This window comes from Lutjanus erythropterus, chromosome 1 (genome assembly GCF_056507025.1).
Source record: "Lutjanus erythropterus isolate fLutEry1 chromosome 1, fLutEry1.hap2, whole genome shotgun sequence".
NCBI lineage: Eukaryota > Metazoa > Chordata > Actinopteri > Lutjaniformes > Lutjanidae > Lutjanus > Lutjanus erythropterus.
Window position 1 is genome coordinate 38,799,420 of NC_139317.1, and position 20,101 is coordinate 38,819,520.

At 38.9% G+C, this 20,101-nt stretch overlaps 1 protein-coding gene across 1 annotated transcript in view; it reads left to right on the forward strand.

Moving 5' to 3' along the window:
• Positions 1–20,101, forward strand: part of itfg1 (integrin alpha FG-GAP repeat containing 1) — a 181,913-nt gene that overhangs the window by 69,670 nt on the left and 92,142 nt on the right. Inside the window, exon 10 of the mRNA XM_084721305.1 lies at positions 7,140–7,291. Coding sequence (XP_084577431.1) covers positions 7,140–7,291 — 152 coding nt within the window. The remainder of the gene's footprint in view (positions 1–7,139; positions 7,292–20,101) is intronic.

Genomic DNA, 20,101 nt, shown 5'->3' on the forward strand with positions numbered 1-20,101 from the left:
TCTCACTCTTCACTTGTCTCTGCCAGCCACCGCACAGTGGTCATTTCCAGCACTTCCCATCCACTCTGAACGGTAGTAATCATAGCCAGGCTCTACACCCACATGGCAGGCAGTCAGCCTCTTAAACCGCACTGCAACATCACTCAGCGGTCATTTAATGAGAGCTTGACTCAGTAGTGGTGCATTAAAGGTTCGAGGCCTGATCCTGTGAAAAGCGTTCAACCTAGATCTTGGTTTATTACTCCACTGCTTTTATGACACTGTGTGTATGTTGAAGAACATAATGATAATTCCCCTTAATTCACTTCTGCTTACACCAAGACAGTCCACCTTGAGACTTAAACTGCACTATTTCTATTGAAGGTCTTAAAGTGAAAAGTAGGTTAAAGTTTAATCATATAATATATATATATATCATATATCATATAAATTTTAATCTAATATTAGAAGGCACTGCTTTTCAAAGTAAAGCGGCAGAAAAAGTGTTTGTGCCTGTTAAAGGTTAAAATCTGTTACATTTCTGGAATTGCTTGCGCATAAAGTCAACAACTACGACACCCATAAATTGAATTTATTTCTGTACAAACATTCGCTGGGCCAGAAGACCACATTTTAAGTCATTTTCTCTCTAATTATGCAGGTAGACGACATTTCACCACTTATGTAATTGGTGCAATTTGTGAGTCGGTATAAACAGCTTCTTTACATTAGGCGATTGACTCAAAGAAAAAGTGATTAGACAAATAAAGTTAGACAAATTATCTTTATTGTGTTGTATCACCAAAATATCACTGTGAATAGGAAAAGCATTAGTGATGTGCTTTTGTCTCGTATATCTAATTGCATTGTATTACACTGAGTATCGCACAGAAGAGAATGCTGTTGGACTGAATATCATCACCGCTGTGATCCAGTCATAGGCACGAGGCTACAGGCCAAGTGTCACGGCTGTGATGATATTCAGTCCAACAGCACAACCTCAAGTGCCATTTATTTCTTAACAGAAATAAGTGACAAAAGGTTATGATTTCTTTGTTTACTTATTTATTTGGCTCCGCTAACAGAAATAGTTCCACCATTGGACTGGAGCTGGGCTGTTGCCCAGCAACACATAAACATGTTCATGCACACTAATGTTAGCTTGCTAGCTACTTTGTGTTATTGCAGTAGAGCTCTTCTTTAGTTGTCAGGATGGATCCACAAAGCTGCCTCAAGACTGTATTCAGCTCGCTCTTTTTAACAGACTGAATGCTGACGTTTATATTTCTGAGACACACCAAACTTTGGTCTGCTTCCAAGCAGACTGTGGGGCAGTTCATTTGTGGTCTGAAAGCAAATTTACCAACTACAGAATTTTATGATACCAGATATGTGATTTAAGCATGAATGCAAAAGCTGAACTACCAATAAGTCCATCTGCTGACTGTGAAATCTGTTCAGGAAGTGATCATATAATTGATCTGAATAAGCCATGTATACGTTTATGCAAATAATTTTGGAACAGTGGTAACACATGTCCACATAAGTGCTGGTATTCCCCTGATTAACAGATCAAAAGCCGTTACAGTGGCTGTGCTTGTATTGAACTCCATGCACTTTGTCAGATTAAAAGGTGTGTGACAGGATCCCACAGTAATAAGGCCTGAATCATGTACGAGATGCCTCCTGTCTCTATGGTCTCTATCTATTAGTCACTGTAACATCAATGTAGGCTAACGGTTATTAGAACACTGTAAAGCGGAGTGATACATGTAGTTAAAAGTCCCAGTGACACACTCTTGGAATGAAATTACTTGGTTGGAACTAACTTTTGTGTAACACATTAGAATGTCCCTTAATGTAGTATAGTTTTTAGCTTTTTTTAGCGTTTTCATTAGCAATGGTCAACCAAAACTCATCAGAGTTTTTAAGATGAAAAGTCTTAGTTGTGAAATCGGCACCCCCCACCACCCTGCCACCCCGACAAACAGGACACGCTGTGTTGCCTCAACATCAGTATCTGTGTTCACGTACTGTGCACAGCTGGTTTGGAGGAAATTTAAATCAGTGACATCACGGCTTGTGTGATAAATTTCAAACTAATTGGTAATAGGCTGGGGTTGTCTTTCTCAGACATGCTGGTCATATTAAGAGCTATTAGTGGCAGTTCTGGTGAGTGTCTCTCTGGTGACTTTCCCCTGCACCTGCTCTCTCTGTTTAACATTCATGAATAGTTTAAACCTCCAGCATCTGGCCCCACGCCTTTCTAGGATCCACACACACATACAAAAGGGATCTAAATGGGTTATTTAGCTTAGTTTTTAGTTCTAAATTGTGTTTCTTTTTTCTTAACATCTAGAACACCAGAGCCACAAAAAGTATTTCACTGGAGTCAGACTTTTCACATCTGTGCACATACAAGTGACAATCTTCTTAAATGGGATTTCTGTACTGCAATTTCTCATTAGTTATATAATGTATATTAGATATTGATATATTTGCTAATATCAGACAATACATCTAATTCATTGGTATAACTCTAGTAGGAATGAGCAAATTTTAAGATATTGAAATTCATTGTCTTTTTTTGTTTTGTTTTCCATATTTGCTTTCCTTTGAGACAATGTTGCAACACTTCACAAGAATATAATATAAGATGTAATATTCATGACCCGCAGTTAACAGTAACAAACTACATTTACTTGAGTACTGTACTTAAGAACATTTTTTGAGTATCTGTACTTTACTTTGTTTTTTTTTTTGAAACTTCTGACTTTCACTCCACTACATTTCAAAGACAAATATTGTTCTTTTGACTCCACTACATTTCTAGGAAGGTTGTTGTTACTTTTTGACTGAGCACATTGTTGAAGTCAGCTGTTGCTGTTTTTTCTTTTCTAAAAGTTGGTCACATGCTGTGTTCCTCACAGAAGGAATCCAATCACGGTACCCACTCTCAACTGGCCTTGATGTAAAAGCAGAAATACGTCATCCAGATGTGCTCTGTAACAAACACAAGCAAGCTCTCCCTCTTTCATTCAAACAAAAAGCGGTAATGGTGACGGCAGGAGAAAGACAAAATTAAATCTCAACATGTTATTATAATTATTCATTATTCCAGGTAGCCTTTAAAGTTGTATTGTTTTTATCAGGGTGAAAAATAGAGCATAATTCATGTATATACTGCCTCTGAAGACAGAAAGAAATCTCAGTTATTTAACAGACTTGGAGAACTCCTTACAGTTAGCTTCAATCTGCTTTTATGCAGTGATTTTAATACAGTTACATCAGAAAATGACAACAGCTGTCCTTTTTGTTTTTGATTGCATTTCTATGCTGAAGTTTTTATAGGTGTTTCTATAGGCTTTGTGTAGCAGAGTGGTTCTACAAGCAAGTCAGTGCATCATTAGATGGTTTCAGAGAGTTACAAGCTTCTGTAAATGCATCATGAAAACAATACAGCATGTATTGATATTAGAAAATGTACTTGTTGTAATTTGTTAAGTGTTTTTAAAGGCATGTACTCTAGTACCTTAACTCGAGTAAAATTTTAAGTGAGCAACTTTCACTTGTAGTTGAGTAATATTTGACCAGGAGTATCTATACTTTGACTCAAGTACTGGGGTTGAGTACTTGGTCCGCCACTGTTCATGACCAGGTCACATAACTGTACCCTCTTGGTGTTTATGCCCCTCAAAAAAACTGCTCTGCAGTCACAGTGGCTTTAATGCCCCGCCCACACTGCCCCAGCTGATTTTGATGATTTCTCATCTGCCTCTCTCCTGTCTATGCCGTTTTTAGACACCAGTGTCTTTTGATGATATTCTGATTGGGCAACATCAAGTGAAACACTTTACATGACCAGAGGTTGGTTAGATTTTCAAGCCTCTTATGAATTGCTGGAAAACCAGATTCAAGTGTTACAGAGCTTATGAGAGAGAAAAAGTGCTAATATGATATAGAGTTTTTTTAGTCATAACAGGTGTTTCTATTATTTCGTCCACCCAGTGTATATCAGAAACACCTCTCTGTCCACAAACTACCTCCAAAATGATCAGAAGGTTGAATCTGCACCTCTCTAAAACAGACATCAACAAAACCTGAACATTATAACCTTCATGAAGGAGGCATTTATTGCATTTATTGTTGTATTAGACTGCGTTACTTTTAGCCAGGTGTACCTAATAAACTGGTACTTGGGACGACTTCCACATGTGGCAGCATCTGGACTGCAATTAGACTGTATTAGTGTTATAATGGCTGTGATTATTTGGTTCATGGGGTGCACCAGTCAGAACAATTTATATACCGAACTGAACATCCTGTACTGAATGCTGATACATGCTGCTCATGAATTGTCATGAATTGTGTGAGGGTGAGGATTAGGGATGATAATGCTCTATCTCTCTCCCTATTGTAACACCTCCCTGTCTTGTATTATATATAATTCACAGGAGTCCAGTGGCTAACACTTCATTGTAGAGACACTAATGAAAGCAGGAAGAGCAGAATGCCTGTCACTGGTTAGGCCTCTATTAAATGAATTCATAGGGAATACATGTGCAGTTATAATAAACCTTTCTTCTGCAAAAGGAAAATATCTTCTTCTTTTTTTAGAATCACAGGAAGACAATGATGCTTTAACATAAATGGAGAGTCAAGGTTTAGTTAAACCAGTGCTAGTGTGCAGGAGGAATGATGCAGCTGCTAAGTGAAATAGCATTCAGAGGTGATAATGGTCTCTCCGGTGTGCTGTTTGTTTTTATGCAGTTTACTATGCGTGCCTCTGTAGTCTGACTGTTTCCTTCCGAGTACATCAATCAGTAGCAGTATTACAGCAAGGCCCCCTTGAGGGCCCTATTACCTCGACATTTGAATTGCCAAGATAAAAAAAAAAAAAGATGCCTTATTTGTGCTTGGTTAAAAGAGTGGGAGGACTTCTTCAGTACCTGTGTCTGACGTGTAAAGAGAATGGCATTAAAGGCAAGACTGCAGGCTATGAGTACAGACAACATCTGTGTCTGAAACCCAGTTGTGCAGTTTATTATGAAGTCAAATTACAATTTATGTTGTATAATGGAGTCGACTTTTTATATTGGTATGAGTCCATTTCAGACTGGTTTCGTTGGTTATCTTTTGTTTCGTTTAGGGTTGCAACTAGTGATTATTTTTTAGCATTTAATTGTCGATTATTTTCTTGATTAATTGATTAGTTGTTTGGTCCATGAAATGTCAGAAAATTAGAAAAATTTCTTGTTTTGTCCACAACCCCAAAGATATTCAGTTTACTATCACAGAGGACAAAAGAAACCAGAAAATATTTACTTTTGAGAAGCTGAAATTAGAGAACTTGAATATTTTCTACTAAAAAATGACTTAAAATGATTAATTGATCATCAAAATAGTTGCTGATTCATTTAATAGTCAATTAATAATGGATTCATTGTTGCAGCTCTAATCATATTTTGGTAACTTGTTTCTCTTTCTGTTCTGCTTTGTTCTGATACATATCCCCACTGAGGAGAAGAGTTGCTACATTGAGGATTTAAGTCATTTCTGGCAAATAATGAAATTTGCTTTCCACTTCTCAAGTTAATGCTTCTCTAATTATAATTGTGGGAAGAATTGCAGGAGTCTCAGTTTGCACTCAGGGTACTGTAGATGAATTCAAAGACGAGAGATTGGTTATTAGGTGGGCAATTTGATTGAACTTCAATGAAATTATTGTTTGAATCAGAGATAAAAGTTTCACAAAGTTATTGTGGAACATTTTTTGTAGGTGAAGTGCTCATTAAACTAGCCAGGGCGAGATCATCACAGAGGAGTGTTACTGGAGTGTTCTGACTGCTCTGAAAAGGGTTGTTGTGATTGTTGTTGGTAATGTAGTCCCCCACACCGCTGCTCTTAGTCCACTGAGGCAAACATTTCTTTTTCAGCTTGTCATTGCTTAAAGCTCCTACTTTCATAATGTGTTGATTTTGGAGGCCATTTTGGACAAAAGCGACAGGGTTTCCTCCACCGTAGCCACAAAATCTATCAAAAACATAAAATTGTCTAAATGAAAATCTCATGATTCTTTTTAACTGGCTGTATGCGGCCCACGCTAACTGCCTGGGAAAATACAAACACAGGTTTTTTTCATCTGATTTCAGGGATAATCCAACACAATGGCAGGCATTAAGAAGAACTATTTAGAAGTATTCAATCCTCTCATGAATAGTCTTGTTTGCTTATTTAAGTCTTACACAGGCATCAGTATTAAACTCAGCCCTTGATGCAATTTTGTTACATTGATTTATCCATATGACAGAAACGGCATTATATAACCTGGATAACATATCTTAGGTTTTAGCTTCACCCAAACTGAAGTATGGCATGTATGATTGCCTATTTTCTTCCACTTTTTTTCCCAATGACTTTGTAGCGATCAGTTACCACCAATGGCAAGTGGCCACTGTCACCTCCTTTTCATGTACCGATGACGATTTTCCAAGATGGCGCGCGCAGTACAACAAGTGAGCGGTGAGGCCGCCCTGTCGGAGAGATAGTGTTTTGCCGTCTGACTTTTCTTTTTTGTCTGAGTCCGTGTTTTCACTGTGAGGCTGTCTTGCTGGAAACCCTGGTCATTTAGTCACTGGAGCTGACAAAAAAGTCTGAGAAATATCCACATCTAGAAGTAGATCACTTTATATAGTGCAAGGAATTAGCAGTCGGTTGCTGAAAATGTCAGCAGTTCATGCAACATTCTGACCCTTCAATTGCTTCAACACAACATTGTGAATTTGTGATTATTTGTTGTATGTGCACTTTGTATGTATTGTTTTGTTTTTGTGGTTGGCTGTCCAGAGATGCCAGATGGAAAGCGCAGCAAAAAAATGTGTTACTATGCCTGTATGAAGAAGACATTGTAACTAGCAGTGTGATCAAGGGCAGACACCAACAATAATTTAATGGCCTTCACTTCAAATTGAAATAGTTGTTGTCAGTGTATTTACACACAGCTCTAAGAACAAGAATGAAGAACACTGAATGACTTCTTGTCAAGGACTTTCTCTTTGCCTTCACACTCCTCCACCTGCCCTCTATTTTCACCATTATTTTGTCCAGGGTTGTATTGATAAATTCTGATTGATGTGTCTCTTTTTTGTGTATTGTTGCAGTGGGTGCCAGTGCTGTCAGATTTCCAGCGGAGGGAAACAGTTTGGAGCTTTGTGCCAGGGAAACCCAGCCAACCCCTGGCCCTGCACCTCGGGGACTACAACCTGGACGGCTTCCCCGATGCCCTGGTGGTCCTCCGCAACTCTACTGGCAGGTAGGAGAAAAAATAGAAACACTCTCAGCCCTGCTCCACTCAATAATATTTAGTCTCATGCTTACTGGTGAGGCATTCTGAAGAAAAACGACTTGTGTAGGCATGAGATATGTAGATAATATTGTCATCATTATCTCTTCATCTTGGAATAAACAGTATACACAAAAAGGTGGTGTAAGTTGTTGTTCCTTTAGGACCTTATGTAAGATAAGGCCTCATAAATGAATGAGATATTGCTGAAATGAAACTAATCCTTACTTGGCAGGGGATTCCTTGGAATCCTGTCAAGTAGGTCCCTGAACCCCACTCCAACTAATCGTCTCAGCTCTTTGCCTCACTTCATGAGCCATTGGTGCAGAGGCAAACAGTTTGAGTGTGTCCACAACAAGTCCAAGGGCTGCACATGTAGAACACAGCTGCATAAAAATGATGTTTGCATTAATATTAGTCTGGTTTCAGGAAATCAACGTCACGAGACACATAGATTCCATGCGAATCCTTATCTCACTCGCATCATTTGTTGCTGACATTCAGATTTGTCATGTAACATTTCTCATTTTGATGAGATTCTACTAACTATAGTATTCCAGTGGAACACAAAGAGAAATTGATTGCAACCTAATAACTCCAGATGCATACTTAAATGGCTTATGTAAATCTGTTTAGCTTTTAAAACTATAATTTTTTTTTTCAAAGACGCCTCATGGAGGATGAATTTACTCATTAAATTACTGTGAAATTACTGTACTTGAAATGACATGTTCTCATGCTGGGGAAAAAATGACTCCATCACAACAGTAGCCCCACTGATGTGTTCTGCTTTTCACTTTGACACATGACGGCTCATTTTTTGCAAACTAAAAGCTATTCACTCTGATAGACGGGTCAGTGATCACACAAAGTAAAGCAGGGATAATGAAATATAATGATTTTTAAAAATGCAACTAATTTGGGCTGTACACATTGGCAAGAAATAATGTTACGATTAAATTCTCTGAAAAACAGCTCTCATCCTCATATCCAGAGAACAGCAATCTATTCAAAGTACAGTTTTCAAAAGTAGATTAATTAAATCTCATTCTCATTAATAAATCATAAGATATCAGCTGAAGCATAAATTAGGCGTGAATTAATGTGATTGCTGACATTTTGACATTCATGACACAGTGCAAAACTGTCCTTGGCTGCAGGATATAGAGTTTTAAAATGATTTGCACAGAGCAATAAGAATATATGACATTGTGCTATAATGAAGAAGTGATTACCATCCGGTTTACTAGAGCACAGACAGAGAGAAGACAGCTAAGGTGAGTGTGTTCTTCAGCTTACGGACATGGCGACTGATAAGCCAGCCCTTTAAAAATCACTACAGCATGTGTTAGGACGTAAGCACCATGGACACCAGGATGGGCGTGTGTGTGTGAGAGAATATGTGTGTTTGTTGAAGGACCTATGTGGATTATCTGGCCTCAGAGATGGAGATAAGATAGCCGACGGGGTCAGGGATGTGATTGTCTGTGCATACTGATTGTTGTGTGTGTGTGTTTCTTAGAGAGCATTTGAGTGCTTGTCGTGTCAGAAATAGTAAGATGTCGGGTAAGAGCTTCAAAAGACTCACACACACGTATATCTGAACCCTACTTTCTGTCTCGGCTCTGTATAATCACCAGTAAGTCCTGCTGGGCTTAACTCTTTGCAGTCACCCTCATCTAGAAATGACTTCTGTTTCACCAGCTCTAATCACACAACACACAGCTTCTCTCTTTTTTCCCCTCCCTTCCTCCATTTCTTTCTCACTTTAAGCCCAAGCATTGTAATCTCACCCGACCCCAGTGGTAACATTTAAAACCACATCATCAGCATATGGAGGAGGGAGATGAAAAGAGGTCGGGGTGGTAGGAAAGAAGTTTAAAGGTTAGAGGAGTCTTAACATGTCCTCTGCTTTGAGTACCTATAAGTCCCTGTAAAATTAAGATTAATGTTCCCCAACCGGGCAAGTGGGTCAGAAATAGAAGCAGTTCTTACCTGTATCTGTACAAATTGTTTTATTTATTAGCACTAATCAAAGAACAACAAAGTCTAAAGTCAACTGTCATGTTTAATCTAGGGCTGCAACCTCTACTGTCAAGTAAACAGTGAAAAAAAAATTCCAGTCCCATCCAAGTTTTTCAAAGTCCAAGGTGATGTCTTTAAATGATATTCAGTTTAATGTGATAATAATTGGAGAAAATGTGAACTCTCCACATTTGAGAGGCTGAAAACAGCATTTTCTGCTGTTTTTACACAAAAGATTACTTAACAATCGATAAGCAAATAGTTTAACCGTTTAATTCTTTTCTAGAGCCACTAGCCCGACATTACATTTTACTTGCTCCGAGCAAGTGGCCAATCCTTGTTGTTGAGCCCTGTTGGAAGTTCTTCAGTTTGAGTACTGACAGCAGGGAAATTTAGTAGTGTTCCCACCAGTCAGTGCTTGAAGTCATGAGAACTGCATTGCTTCTTTTTAGTGAAGGCTCGAGGTTTCAGTGGTCATCTTTGAGTGATGGGGATGTTCTGGTTTTTGTTTTGGCAGTGACATTTATCAAATGGTTCCTCTGCTTTTGGATTCAGCAGCACTCTGCACTCCGTCCTGCGTCAGGCCTCGCTTTGTCTTTGATTTTCTTGTAACCAAATGCTCTCTGCTTACCAAATATTTGTACAGCCCACAGCTCATCTATTTTAACTCCCACTCCCTCTCCATCTCTTCTCCTCCTTCTTTCCAAGCGGATATTTATAGCTGCTTTTCAGATAAAAGTCCTGCCAGTCCTGCCTCACTCCTTCTCCCAGCAAAATGAACGCTGATCTAAGTGTTCAAAATAGGAGGACGGGAGGAGGGTGTGAGATGAGAGTAATCGGGTGCAATCAGTTGAACAATGAACAATGAAACAGGAGGAATAAATAGAAAGTAGGAAGGTCGTGTATGAATGCATGAGGTCACTTTGTGGTGTAGCTGAAGTTTGTGAGACAAGCTTTTGACAAAACCGGTGATTCCTCTCAAGGAAATATTTGTCTTATTAATGCTTTTTTGTTGATTGCTCTACTTATTTTGCTATTTATTAGACATTGCAATTACTATGCAGGTTTTTCTAAAATGCGTCTTAACCCACTGAAGAGGCGATTGACCCTTTTCTGATTGCCAGTAGACAAGTTTGCCTCGCTGTTTTCTTTTCTGATGTGTTCTGGAAAGCCAAGACTCAACTCATGTCTGTGCAGGAGAGCAGATCTCAGTGTTAGTTTCTCTCCTGCATCACTGTTTGTACTTTCAGGTAACTGTTTTATTTTACTGTTTCATGTTTGCTTTTATCTGGACAGTCATGTTGAATTACTGCTGATGAAATCCCAACGTTTCCAGATTTCCAGACTGGGAGTGAATACCTACTTTACCATTTTGCACTTAAGACAAAAACCAGTTGTTGGTGTTAGTGTTTTTTTTTTTTAAAAGGGGCTTAATTGTGTTAACCATCCACCCAGTTTCTACCACTGCAGATCTGGGATGGAAGCAGGAAACTAAACAGAGTCCAAGCAGCTCTAACCTCCAGTTCTCCTTTGGGGGTGCCAAAGCATCAAAGTCTATCATCATTCATTCAGCATGTTCTTGTTCTACCCAGTGTCTCAATACACTTGAGGGGGGATGTCCAGGACGCATCATAATGAGATTCTCAACCTGTCAGTAAAGTTAACCCTTAGACACCCTGAAAAGTAAATTAATTTCACTCTTTCTTGTGACCTACACAGAGCTCACAACCATAGCAGAGCATTGGAAAGTAGATCTGTTCTGTCTCAGCCTCCACCTACTGTGTGACGCTCCATCTTACTTTGTTCACTTATTCAGTGGATCATAATTTCAGGTCCCAACATGGATAAAAGATCAAGACATTTAGTGTGGTCTTTGTCCAGCAAATGATGGAATAACCTTACCAATCCTGACGGAAAATAATCAGTCTGAAGCTGCAGTGCTCTCCATCTAGGAAATTTAGTGCTTGTGTCCATTTTGACACACAGATTATCAGTTTTCTTTTAGCATATGCACTTTACTGAAACTGTAACTTTGAATTTCTGTTGATTTCAGTTTGAGGTTCTAATGTCAGCTGCCACCTAGGTTTTTGCTGCCACTCAGACTAACTGCCAAGCTTTTCTTTACATTAAAGTAATCCCTGTCGTTGCTGTCAGAAGGGTCTATCACATCACTTACTGTTGTGTGAGAGTAAAAGTACTGCAGACTGGCTCACTGTGGGATGCTATCAGTCAACAAAAGACCTTTTTCACTGCAGCCATATTGACATGAAATAGTGGGATAAACACAGGTGTTACTGATGAAACACCATTCCCATGTAGCAGACTGTTTCCAGTCCCAAGCTTAATCAGTATCACTGGTAAGAGCGGTGTTTATCCAATCCTATTTCATGGCAAAATGAACCTTACTTCAGAAAAAAATATTAACTATGGTTCTAACAATAGAGCCAGTTTGAATTGTGCCATGAATTACACATATTATGTTTGTCAGTACAAATTATAATTTTATAATTTATGAATAATTAATTATAAAGTTAAGAAAGTCCTAGTCTATGGTTTGTCCTAAGTAACCTCAGTTTTGTGTGAAACCACTTTAGAGATGTCCCTTGTAAAGTTATCTTACCTGAAGTGTTTTATCTAGCAACACCTGGTCCTTTTATCAGACAATAAGTGAAAAATGAATAAGACCTGTTGCTTGTGTGACCACATCCTATATCTTGTGCTTATACTTCAGTTTTATAACAAACACACACACACACACACACACACACACACACACATACACATGTACATACATATATATGATACACGAGACTCCTGAACAGTCACATTGGAGGGATGGACCATTTATTTACAGACTGTTTGGAGTCTGTCAGTCATTAGGAACTGCAGGACAAAATTACGGTGTGTTTGTCTGTGTGTGCCAGTTCATATGTGCCCATGTGTGTTTATGTTTTCATGTTTGTGTGGTGTGTAATTTCTAGCGGCAGCTCTTAAAACTGCACTCCTCAGGGTCCACATTATATCCAGGTCATAGGACAGACGGTGCCTCCAGACTCTGTCTCTCTCCTCCTCCTCTGTCTCGCACACACACACACACACACACACACACACTTACATGCTCACACAGATGAACATTGTTAAATCACTACAAAGAATACAAGGCTGTAGCACCCCGCTGAAAGGAGATCCTATAGGTGTTTCAGTGTTTGCAGAAAGGCAAGCATTTGGGATTTTGGGGAGACAAGAGGCAACACAATGAAAGAGACTTGTACTTGTACTATGAAACTAAAGAAGAAGGAAAGATATTTTTCTTCCCTTTTTGCTAGCCTATCAGTACGAGAAACTTTCTGCAGGATGCCTGATGATAAAGTGTAGTTCTTTCAGGTGCAGATGTCACAGCATGCCACAGCACAACATACACCACTTATGTAGTACATTCTTAACTCTCTTCAGGCAAGACACAGCTGTCTGAATATTCATGTTCTTTTTTGCTACTCCTATTTTCCCTACTGGCTTCTGTTAAGTAAAAAGGCATCTCATGGCACGTACCATGTTGAAGTTTACACATATAGAGCAGTGTTATTTATATTATTCAATAGAAGTTTCTGAAATCTTCAGACTGGAAAGCTGCATTTATGCAACATTTGTAATCATAATCACAAGTATAATTGTCTTCATGTATATAATTTTTATATATCCCTACTCTTCCAATTATGTATAATTGCCCAGTAATGACATTATGCATTACAGTTCCTGTTTAAACCATTTTTATACAGTTATTGCTATCCAAGAAGACATTACAGCCACAATACACATTAATTTTAATAAAACGAATGATGGAAATGGGTAGGATTTTAGAAATTAGATTAGATTGCATTAGTTGTGTTACTGCTTTGCTGGGTTGAAGAAAACCATTTGTAAAGTGATTGTTCAGACAGAAATAGAACATGAATCACCTGCCTGATGTCCTCATCCTCCAGTCTCCACTCAATGATGAGTTGCAGCCCACAAGCAGTGGACAGTCATAGAACAGAACAAGGTGGAACTTCAACACATATTAAGGTTAAGATATCACATTCATGCAGTAGTTGGATGTTTGTGTGTATAGTGCAGGTGTCTATAGTGCCGGATTTCCATCAATACAATGTGGAAGTACAGTAACGGCAGTGCTGAAGTGATTCAGATAGTTATCAATTTGGAGATAATTTATTTTCAAACCAGATATAATATACAGAATTGGTTTTGTTTGGAATTGAATGTGTTATGGTCTCAGATAATGTCATTGTAAATATTAAAATAAAATGAAAGGTAAAAGGGACAGTTTACTCTAAAATAAAAAATACACATTTTTGTAGTGTTGTCGATAACTCTAGATCGTTTTGGTGTGAGTTGCCAAGTTTTGGAGATGGCAGTCGTAGAGATGTCTTCCATCTCACAAATATGATGGAACTAGATGGCACTCGGGTTGTGGTGCTCAAAGCACAAAAAAATACATTTGAAATTTCCAGAAATCATGCCCTGATTACTCAACATAATCCACAGACCTTGTTGTGTGCAGTTTCAAGTCAGAACTACTTTCTTTCCACAGTAGAATCTGAAAGAATTTCTGTAGAACAATCTACCAGAAGTACTTGGTTTCTACTATAAAGAAAGCAAATCCTACCTGAAACTACTCGCACCAAGGTCTGTGGATTATCTTGTGTAGGCAGCACATGATTTCTGGAAAGAATCACTGGTGTTGAATTTGAAGTGTCATAAGTCAAAAGCCTTTTAGTTCTATTATATTTTAGAGAAGGCAGACAGCTCTATGGCTGATATCTCCAAAATTTAGCAACTCACACCAAAACAATCTAGATGGATAAATAGGTCTACAGACCAGAGTGAAAATAAGAATTTTTAATTTTGGGGTGAACTGTCCTTTTAGGTCACAGACACAGACACAGCAACAGACCTTCATCTTCTTAGTTTGTGTTTGTAAACTAAATAAGTCATTTGCATACACAACATGGTAGTACATGATACATTTAGTTAACATGTAGCAGCTACAAATACACAGCAGATGTTATGTAGATTTTTTTTATAAATGTTGCTGCACAGCACAGTGTGTCATAATGAAACCTAATTTCCACTATTTCCACTATCATACCTGTTACTTGTAACTCTGTTTACCGTTCCATCTTCAGCAATAGTTTATTGTCATATTACTATGATCATCATATAAATTAAGAGGCTTTGATAATCGCCAAAGCTTCAGATGACATATGACATATGGATGTAGATACAGGTATAGAAAATGTACCTCCTGCTGCAACAGCAGAAACAACAGTAAATGTTAGTTCCTTCTAGGAATAACTGCATATCTCACTGTGTGTGTGTGCGTGTGTGTGTGTGTGCGTATGTTAGTGGTATAGATTGTATGTGAGTCACCAGGCCTTATAGAATAGGATTATCTCAGCAGTAATCAGGCTTTTTCCCTTCACTACTTCACTATATCGCATCTATATGCTGATTAAAAGACACATAGGTCAGCTTTAATGTGTGATCTGCCTCAAGCGACTTAGATATAATTACATGTGTGTGCATGTGTCCAACATGCACATCAGTGCGCGTTTCTCAGGCAACTGAAAACAACAGCCCGATCACCTTCTGGGCAGCCGCCCTTTCAGCCGGATCAGCACAACAACAGATCTGAGGCTTTGGGAAAGCCAGAGCTGTCATCGTTCACAGTGACCCTCAACCCCAGCAGATGACCGCAGGTCAGATGAGACCAAGAGATTATAGTGGGCCATAGATACATGATGGCCCATTCAGGCACATACACACAGAGATGACGGTTTAACACCCTTCTACTCCTCGTGGACACACTGAACCCACTGACACCACTGTTCATTTCTGAACAAATCTGCAGCATATTCACACTCCCACTGATAGAGATGACTCAGTGTCAGTGTATGTCTTGTCTTATTCTTTATACCAAAGTCTGTTTAACAAAATATACAAAACAATATTTTCCTTAGCTTTATATTTAAATAGAATCTGATTCATTTTATGTAAAATTTGTTGCATTCTCCTTTGGGTATACCAGCATGTGGCACCCAGCTTCCCGACAATATTTCAGTCCTACCACTCCTGTTGCTTCCACTGTATGAAACCGTCAAACTGCAAAAATAAAAAAGTACAAATCAGTGAGCATCAGCATGGCATAGCAATGACAAGCTCCTGCCCTTCCTCACAGACATCTCGATCATCTCACAGCAGCTGGAACTCATTCATTCTGAAACATCTTGAAAATTAATCTGTTGTTTCCTTATGACTATGAATCAGGCAGTTAGAATATTGAAAACTGCATAAAATATAACTGCTAAACATTTTTTCAGTGCTCTTCCTGTGAGCTGCAATAGTTGTCATTTCCAGGTTTCATTGTGAAAGGAATAAATCATTAATTTAATGCCTGTCTTTTCCAAGACTGCCTTGTTGTCTCTAGAGGGCTGAATAATTAAAAATAATTAATAATGTATAACTTACTGTCGTGAAAAGGTTTTTTTTTCCTGATATTGCCAGGAAAATTCATCTTGATTACCAAGATGGGGAATTTTTTGCCCACATAGACCACATGTAAAGTGGGGTAAAGTGAGATATTTTTGGAGGTTCTGTTTTTGTGTTTTCCCCGTTTACCATAACATTCACATGGTTGCACCAAAATCACTTCTTAATATGTAGTTGTTCTTTTGTTACTGCCATAGCACCAGGACCAGAAGATATAATGAAATGAGGAAAATCACTATATGTGCTGTATACATAAACCATGCCAATGGTTTATGCAGCACCCACACCATATTCAAACTCATAGCTTCCCTATAGAGGTTTGTGTCCATGTGCAATATGTGGTTTATGCACTCAGCTCTGTGTGACGGCAAGCAATATTGAGTTAACAGATGAATAAATTCCCCACATTGCTGCAGTATTTCAAGGCAAGATGTGCCAGAAAGGTTCAGAACTGACACAAGCACATGTCACTTTATTAAAGGCATACTATGTCGGATTTTCCAAAAACTAAAAAGCCCTTTTAATCTTCACTTATGAGCCACTAGAAGTGTGTGGTGGTGGCTGTATCCACTGAGACTCTGCCCTCTGCCTGTACTTCCTGATTTGTTTCCCGTGTTTGAGAAGTGGAAGAGGACAGTAAAAATGTAGCCCTCAGCCATTAAGAGAGCGCATAGTATGAGGTAGGGACCTGTAGCGACCAGGAAACACAGCTGCCTTTGTCTCTCTCCACTGCTCTCTGTCTGTGTTATGGATTTCTAAAAAAGCTGCATGTCTCTGTGTCTCTTTGACTGAGGGTGGAGCTGAGCTTCATGTTAACCACTACTTCCTGTCTCTCTCTTTGAGCCGCGTACGAGGGGCCAACTTTAAATCGTGTGTTTACGAACAGCAAACAACAAATCCTTCCTTAAATATGCCTTAAAGTAGATTTATTAAGTCAATCCAAGTAGCCCTTAATTCATTAGTGCATTCATTAATTAGTTCATTGTGACATTCAGAGAAGCAGATTTAAACGTAGCCTATTATAATCAATGGAAATGTAATTGTTTTCCTCAGCCTCTCTTAAATAAAATTGAAAAAAATGTAATTGAAATAAAACAAAATCCTATTCAAATGTAGACAAACATGTTTCTGTTCAGACCAGTGTTAATTATTCTTTTTCCTCCTGGTTGTCTGCATCTGGCTGGAATTAGGAAGCTGCTTGATCTCTGTTGTTGATTAACAATAAGAGAAACCTGAGCACTGGGTGAGTTTAGGACACTTTTAGGACAGGAAACAGATGGCACATTTTTCCCACCTGCTCAAATACTGTCATTGTACACCAAAGTTCAGCTTCAGACAGTGGATAATAACAATCGGTTTTTACACATTAAAGGATATTGAGATCAGGCTTCCAGAGATAAACAATAATTGACCAACATTGCGACATTGCCACCATTTAATGGAGGCACTTACTTAAATAAACTTTACACAAACATGTTTTGTGCATTTAGGATGCATGCAGCAGTAAGTCTTATAATTATTGCTTTTGCGTGACGAATATCAGGGATTATACACCTCTCCACTCAGCCTGTGTGTGTAGGTGGTGAGGTCCATGAGTATCCACAACATCTTTTGTTTGCTTGTGACAATATGTAAAGGGCATTCATATCTGTGGCCATGTTAACATCAGCCAACTCTCTCACTGTGCTTTTGCGCTCGCAGTTCTAAAAGTGCTCATCTCTCCTCTGATAATGAAGTGCTGGGTGTTTTTGTTTGGTGTTTTTATCAACATGAAGAGTGTGGGCAGCAGTTAACTGCACTGTCTCCCTCTTCCTAGTTTTACTCTGACCAGCTGATGTCAGAGGAAAAACACTGATCAGGCCTGAAAACCACCTGTAGGGCTTTTAAAGCTCAGAGCACACACACACACACACACACACACACACACACACACACACACACACACACACACAGACACACACATCGGTCAGATCTTGATTCTAGCTGGTGAAGCTAACCACGGCAAGGAAATGGAGTTTCTGGTATGAGCAAAAGTGATTTTTATAAGGTGTAGGAGGCGACTGTTGTTTGAGAAATTTGGTTTTCTGTGTCTTAATGTGGATTTCTTCATACATAATCTGTGCAAAATCATGAGGCTAGAAGGAAGGTTTTGCTGTTCAGTTGGGACAGAGCCCGACTTTTTCATGACAGCTGTTAAGATAGCTGAGAATTCTGCTGGTGCATTATATACCTGCTGTGCTCAAAATGATCTCTCTTTTATTCTAGTAAATTCATGGGAATGAGGGCTGGGGTGATTTGTCAACATAGTTGACGTCATCGATTATGAGAATACATCAGTTTGCGTATCGCGTGTAGAGGCATTGCTATGAACTGCTGCACCCTGTCAGAACATGGATTCACCTGGAGAACAAGCTGCAGACAGCGAGACTCACCACTATCATCAAAAGTGTGGTAGTATTTTAGACAGAGATGCAGCAGTTTGGCTTCTTTAGCTCCACAAACCAGACGTGACTTATCACAGCAGGACTGCTGCTCCACATGAGGGGTGGAAGTGAAGCACAGAACAACTTACAGCTGCAGCAGCAACATCGTCCTGATGATGAATTATGATTGAGTAAAATAGTGAAAAAATAATAAATAAGTTGATGATGGATTAAAAAATACTAAAAACATTAATTAATAATAGAAAAAAATCATTAGGTGCAGCCCTAATGAGAATTCTAAAAAATATATGTCACATATAGTTCTACACTTGTTCCAAAAATGCATGATACTTCAGCAAAAGCTGTTTATTTGAGATTTGTTGTGATGAATTGCCATTATTTTTAAGCACATTGGCACATTTGATATTATTTTCTCTGTAAGATTTCTCTAAACTACAGCCAGACACAATAGAAAAAAGTCTCGCAACCAGGAATTTGGAAGTCTTTGTGCACAATATTGACCATCTGCCTGCTCACTCATCGTAAGGATAGAGACACACAGGAGAGCAATCAGCTTGTGCACATTCACCCGGTCTCTTCCTCTCTCCCTCATTTTGTACATCAAAGCCGTAGTGTTTCTCTGAATGCCACCAGAGATGCTCTCTCCATGGGAGCACACAACTGCCGCCATTCAGCATAAAGATAATGGCCCCTTCTTTGCTCACCTATTTACTTAGAAAATTCATTAAATCTTCCTTGTTAAGGCTCTCCGAGGGATTCAGCATGAGAGGACTGTGTATGTACAGTATGTGTGTGCAAGAGAGAGATGGGGAGAATGTGTTTGCGTTGGCAAGTGTGTGAAATATTGTAATGTCTGTGGAGGATGCTGCACGAAGGCGGAAAGACAGGGAGGAGAGCTCACTAAAAGCATGACAAACCTCACCTCTTAGGTTCCACACTGTTGTAATGTGCCTGTAGCGATTGTGTTCAGAGGAATCAGCCATCCTACTGCATCGGTGGCTATTCAACCTCACTCCACACTGTGAAGAAAAATTATGGTCTTTAAAATCCCTTAAAAGTCAGCAAAATCCCCAGATATTAGAATAATAGGTCATTGTTGCTTTTTTCTCCCGTAATTGCTTTCTTTCTTCCTTTCTTTCCACATTTTGAGAGTACTGTGGTAAAACAACAGTCAGTATTTATAATAGAAGAAATGGAATAAGAAAGTATGATTTCAACCAGTTAGTCAGAATCTGCTGCAGTTAAGGTGGTACAGTATATGATGTGTGGGTGTCTTAGCTGGCCCTTGACTTGCAGTCAGATTAATGAAGAACCCACCGTGAACATGACAGCAAGTTCACCTCATTTCCATCTCTATGCTGTTGTTCAGATCTGTAAGGCTTTTTTGTTTCAAGAAGAAACTTAAACGGCCATTGTGTAGGATTTGATGGCATGTAGCAGCAAGCTTGCAGATTGCAAAAACCTAACCTTACCTTCCCCTTCCAAGAGAATCCAAGGTGGCCATGAAACTCACAAAATACGCACAATTCTTTATTTAGAGACAATGTTGCGTTAATCTGCTCTGGGCCACTGTAGAAACATGGTGGTGTAACAGCCTCCATGGAAGAGGACCTGTACTGTCTGTACATATGGATGGCTCATTCTAATGTAACATACAACACAAAATTCTTATTTTTCAGGTGATTTTGCACTAATGAGAAAATACTTACAAGTACTGTATTCCACAGTAATGGCTTACACTCAAGTTCCAAGTCATGGCTGACAA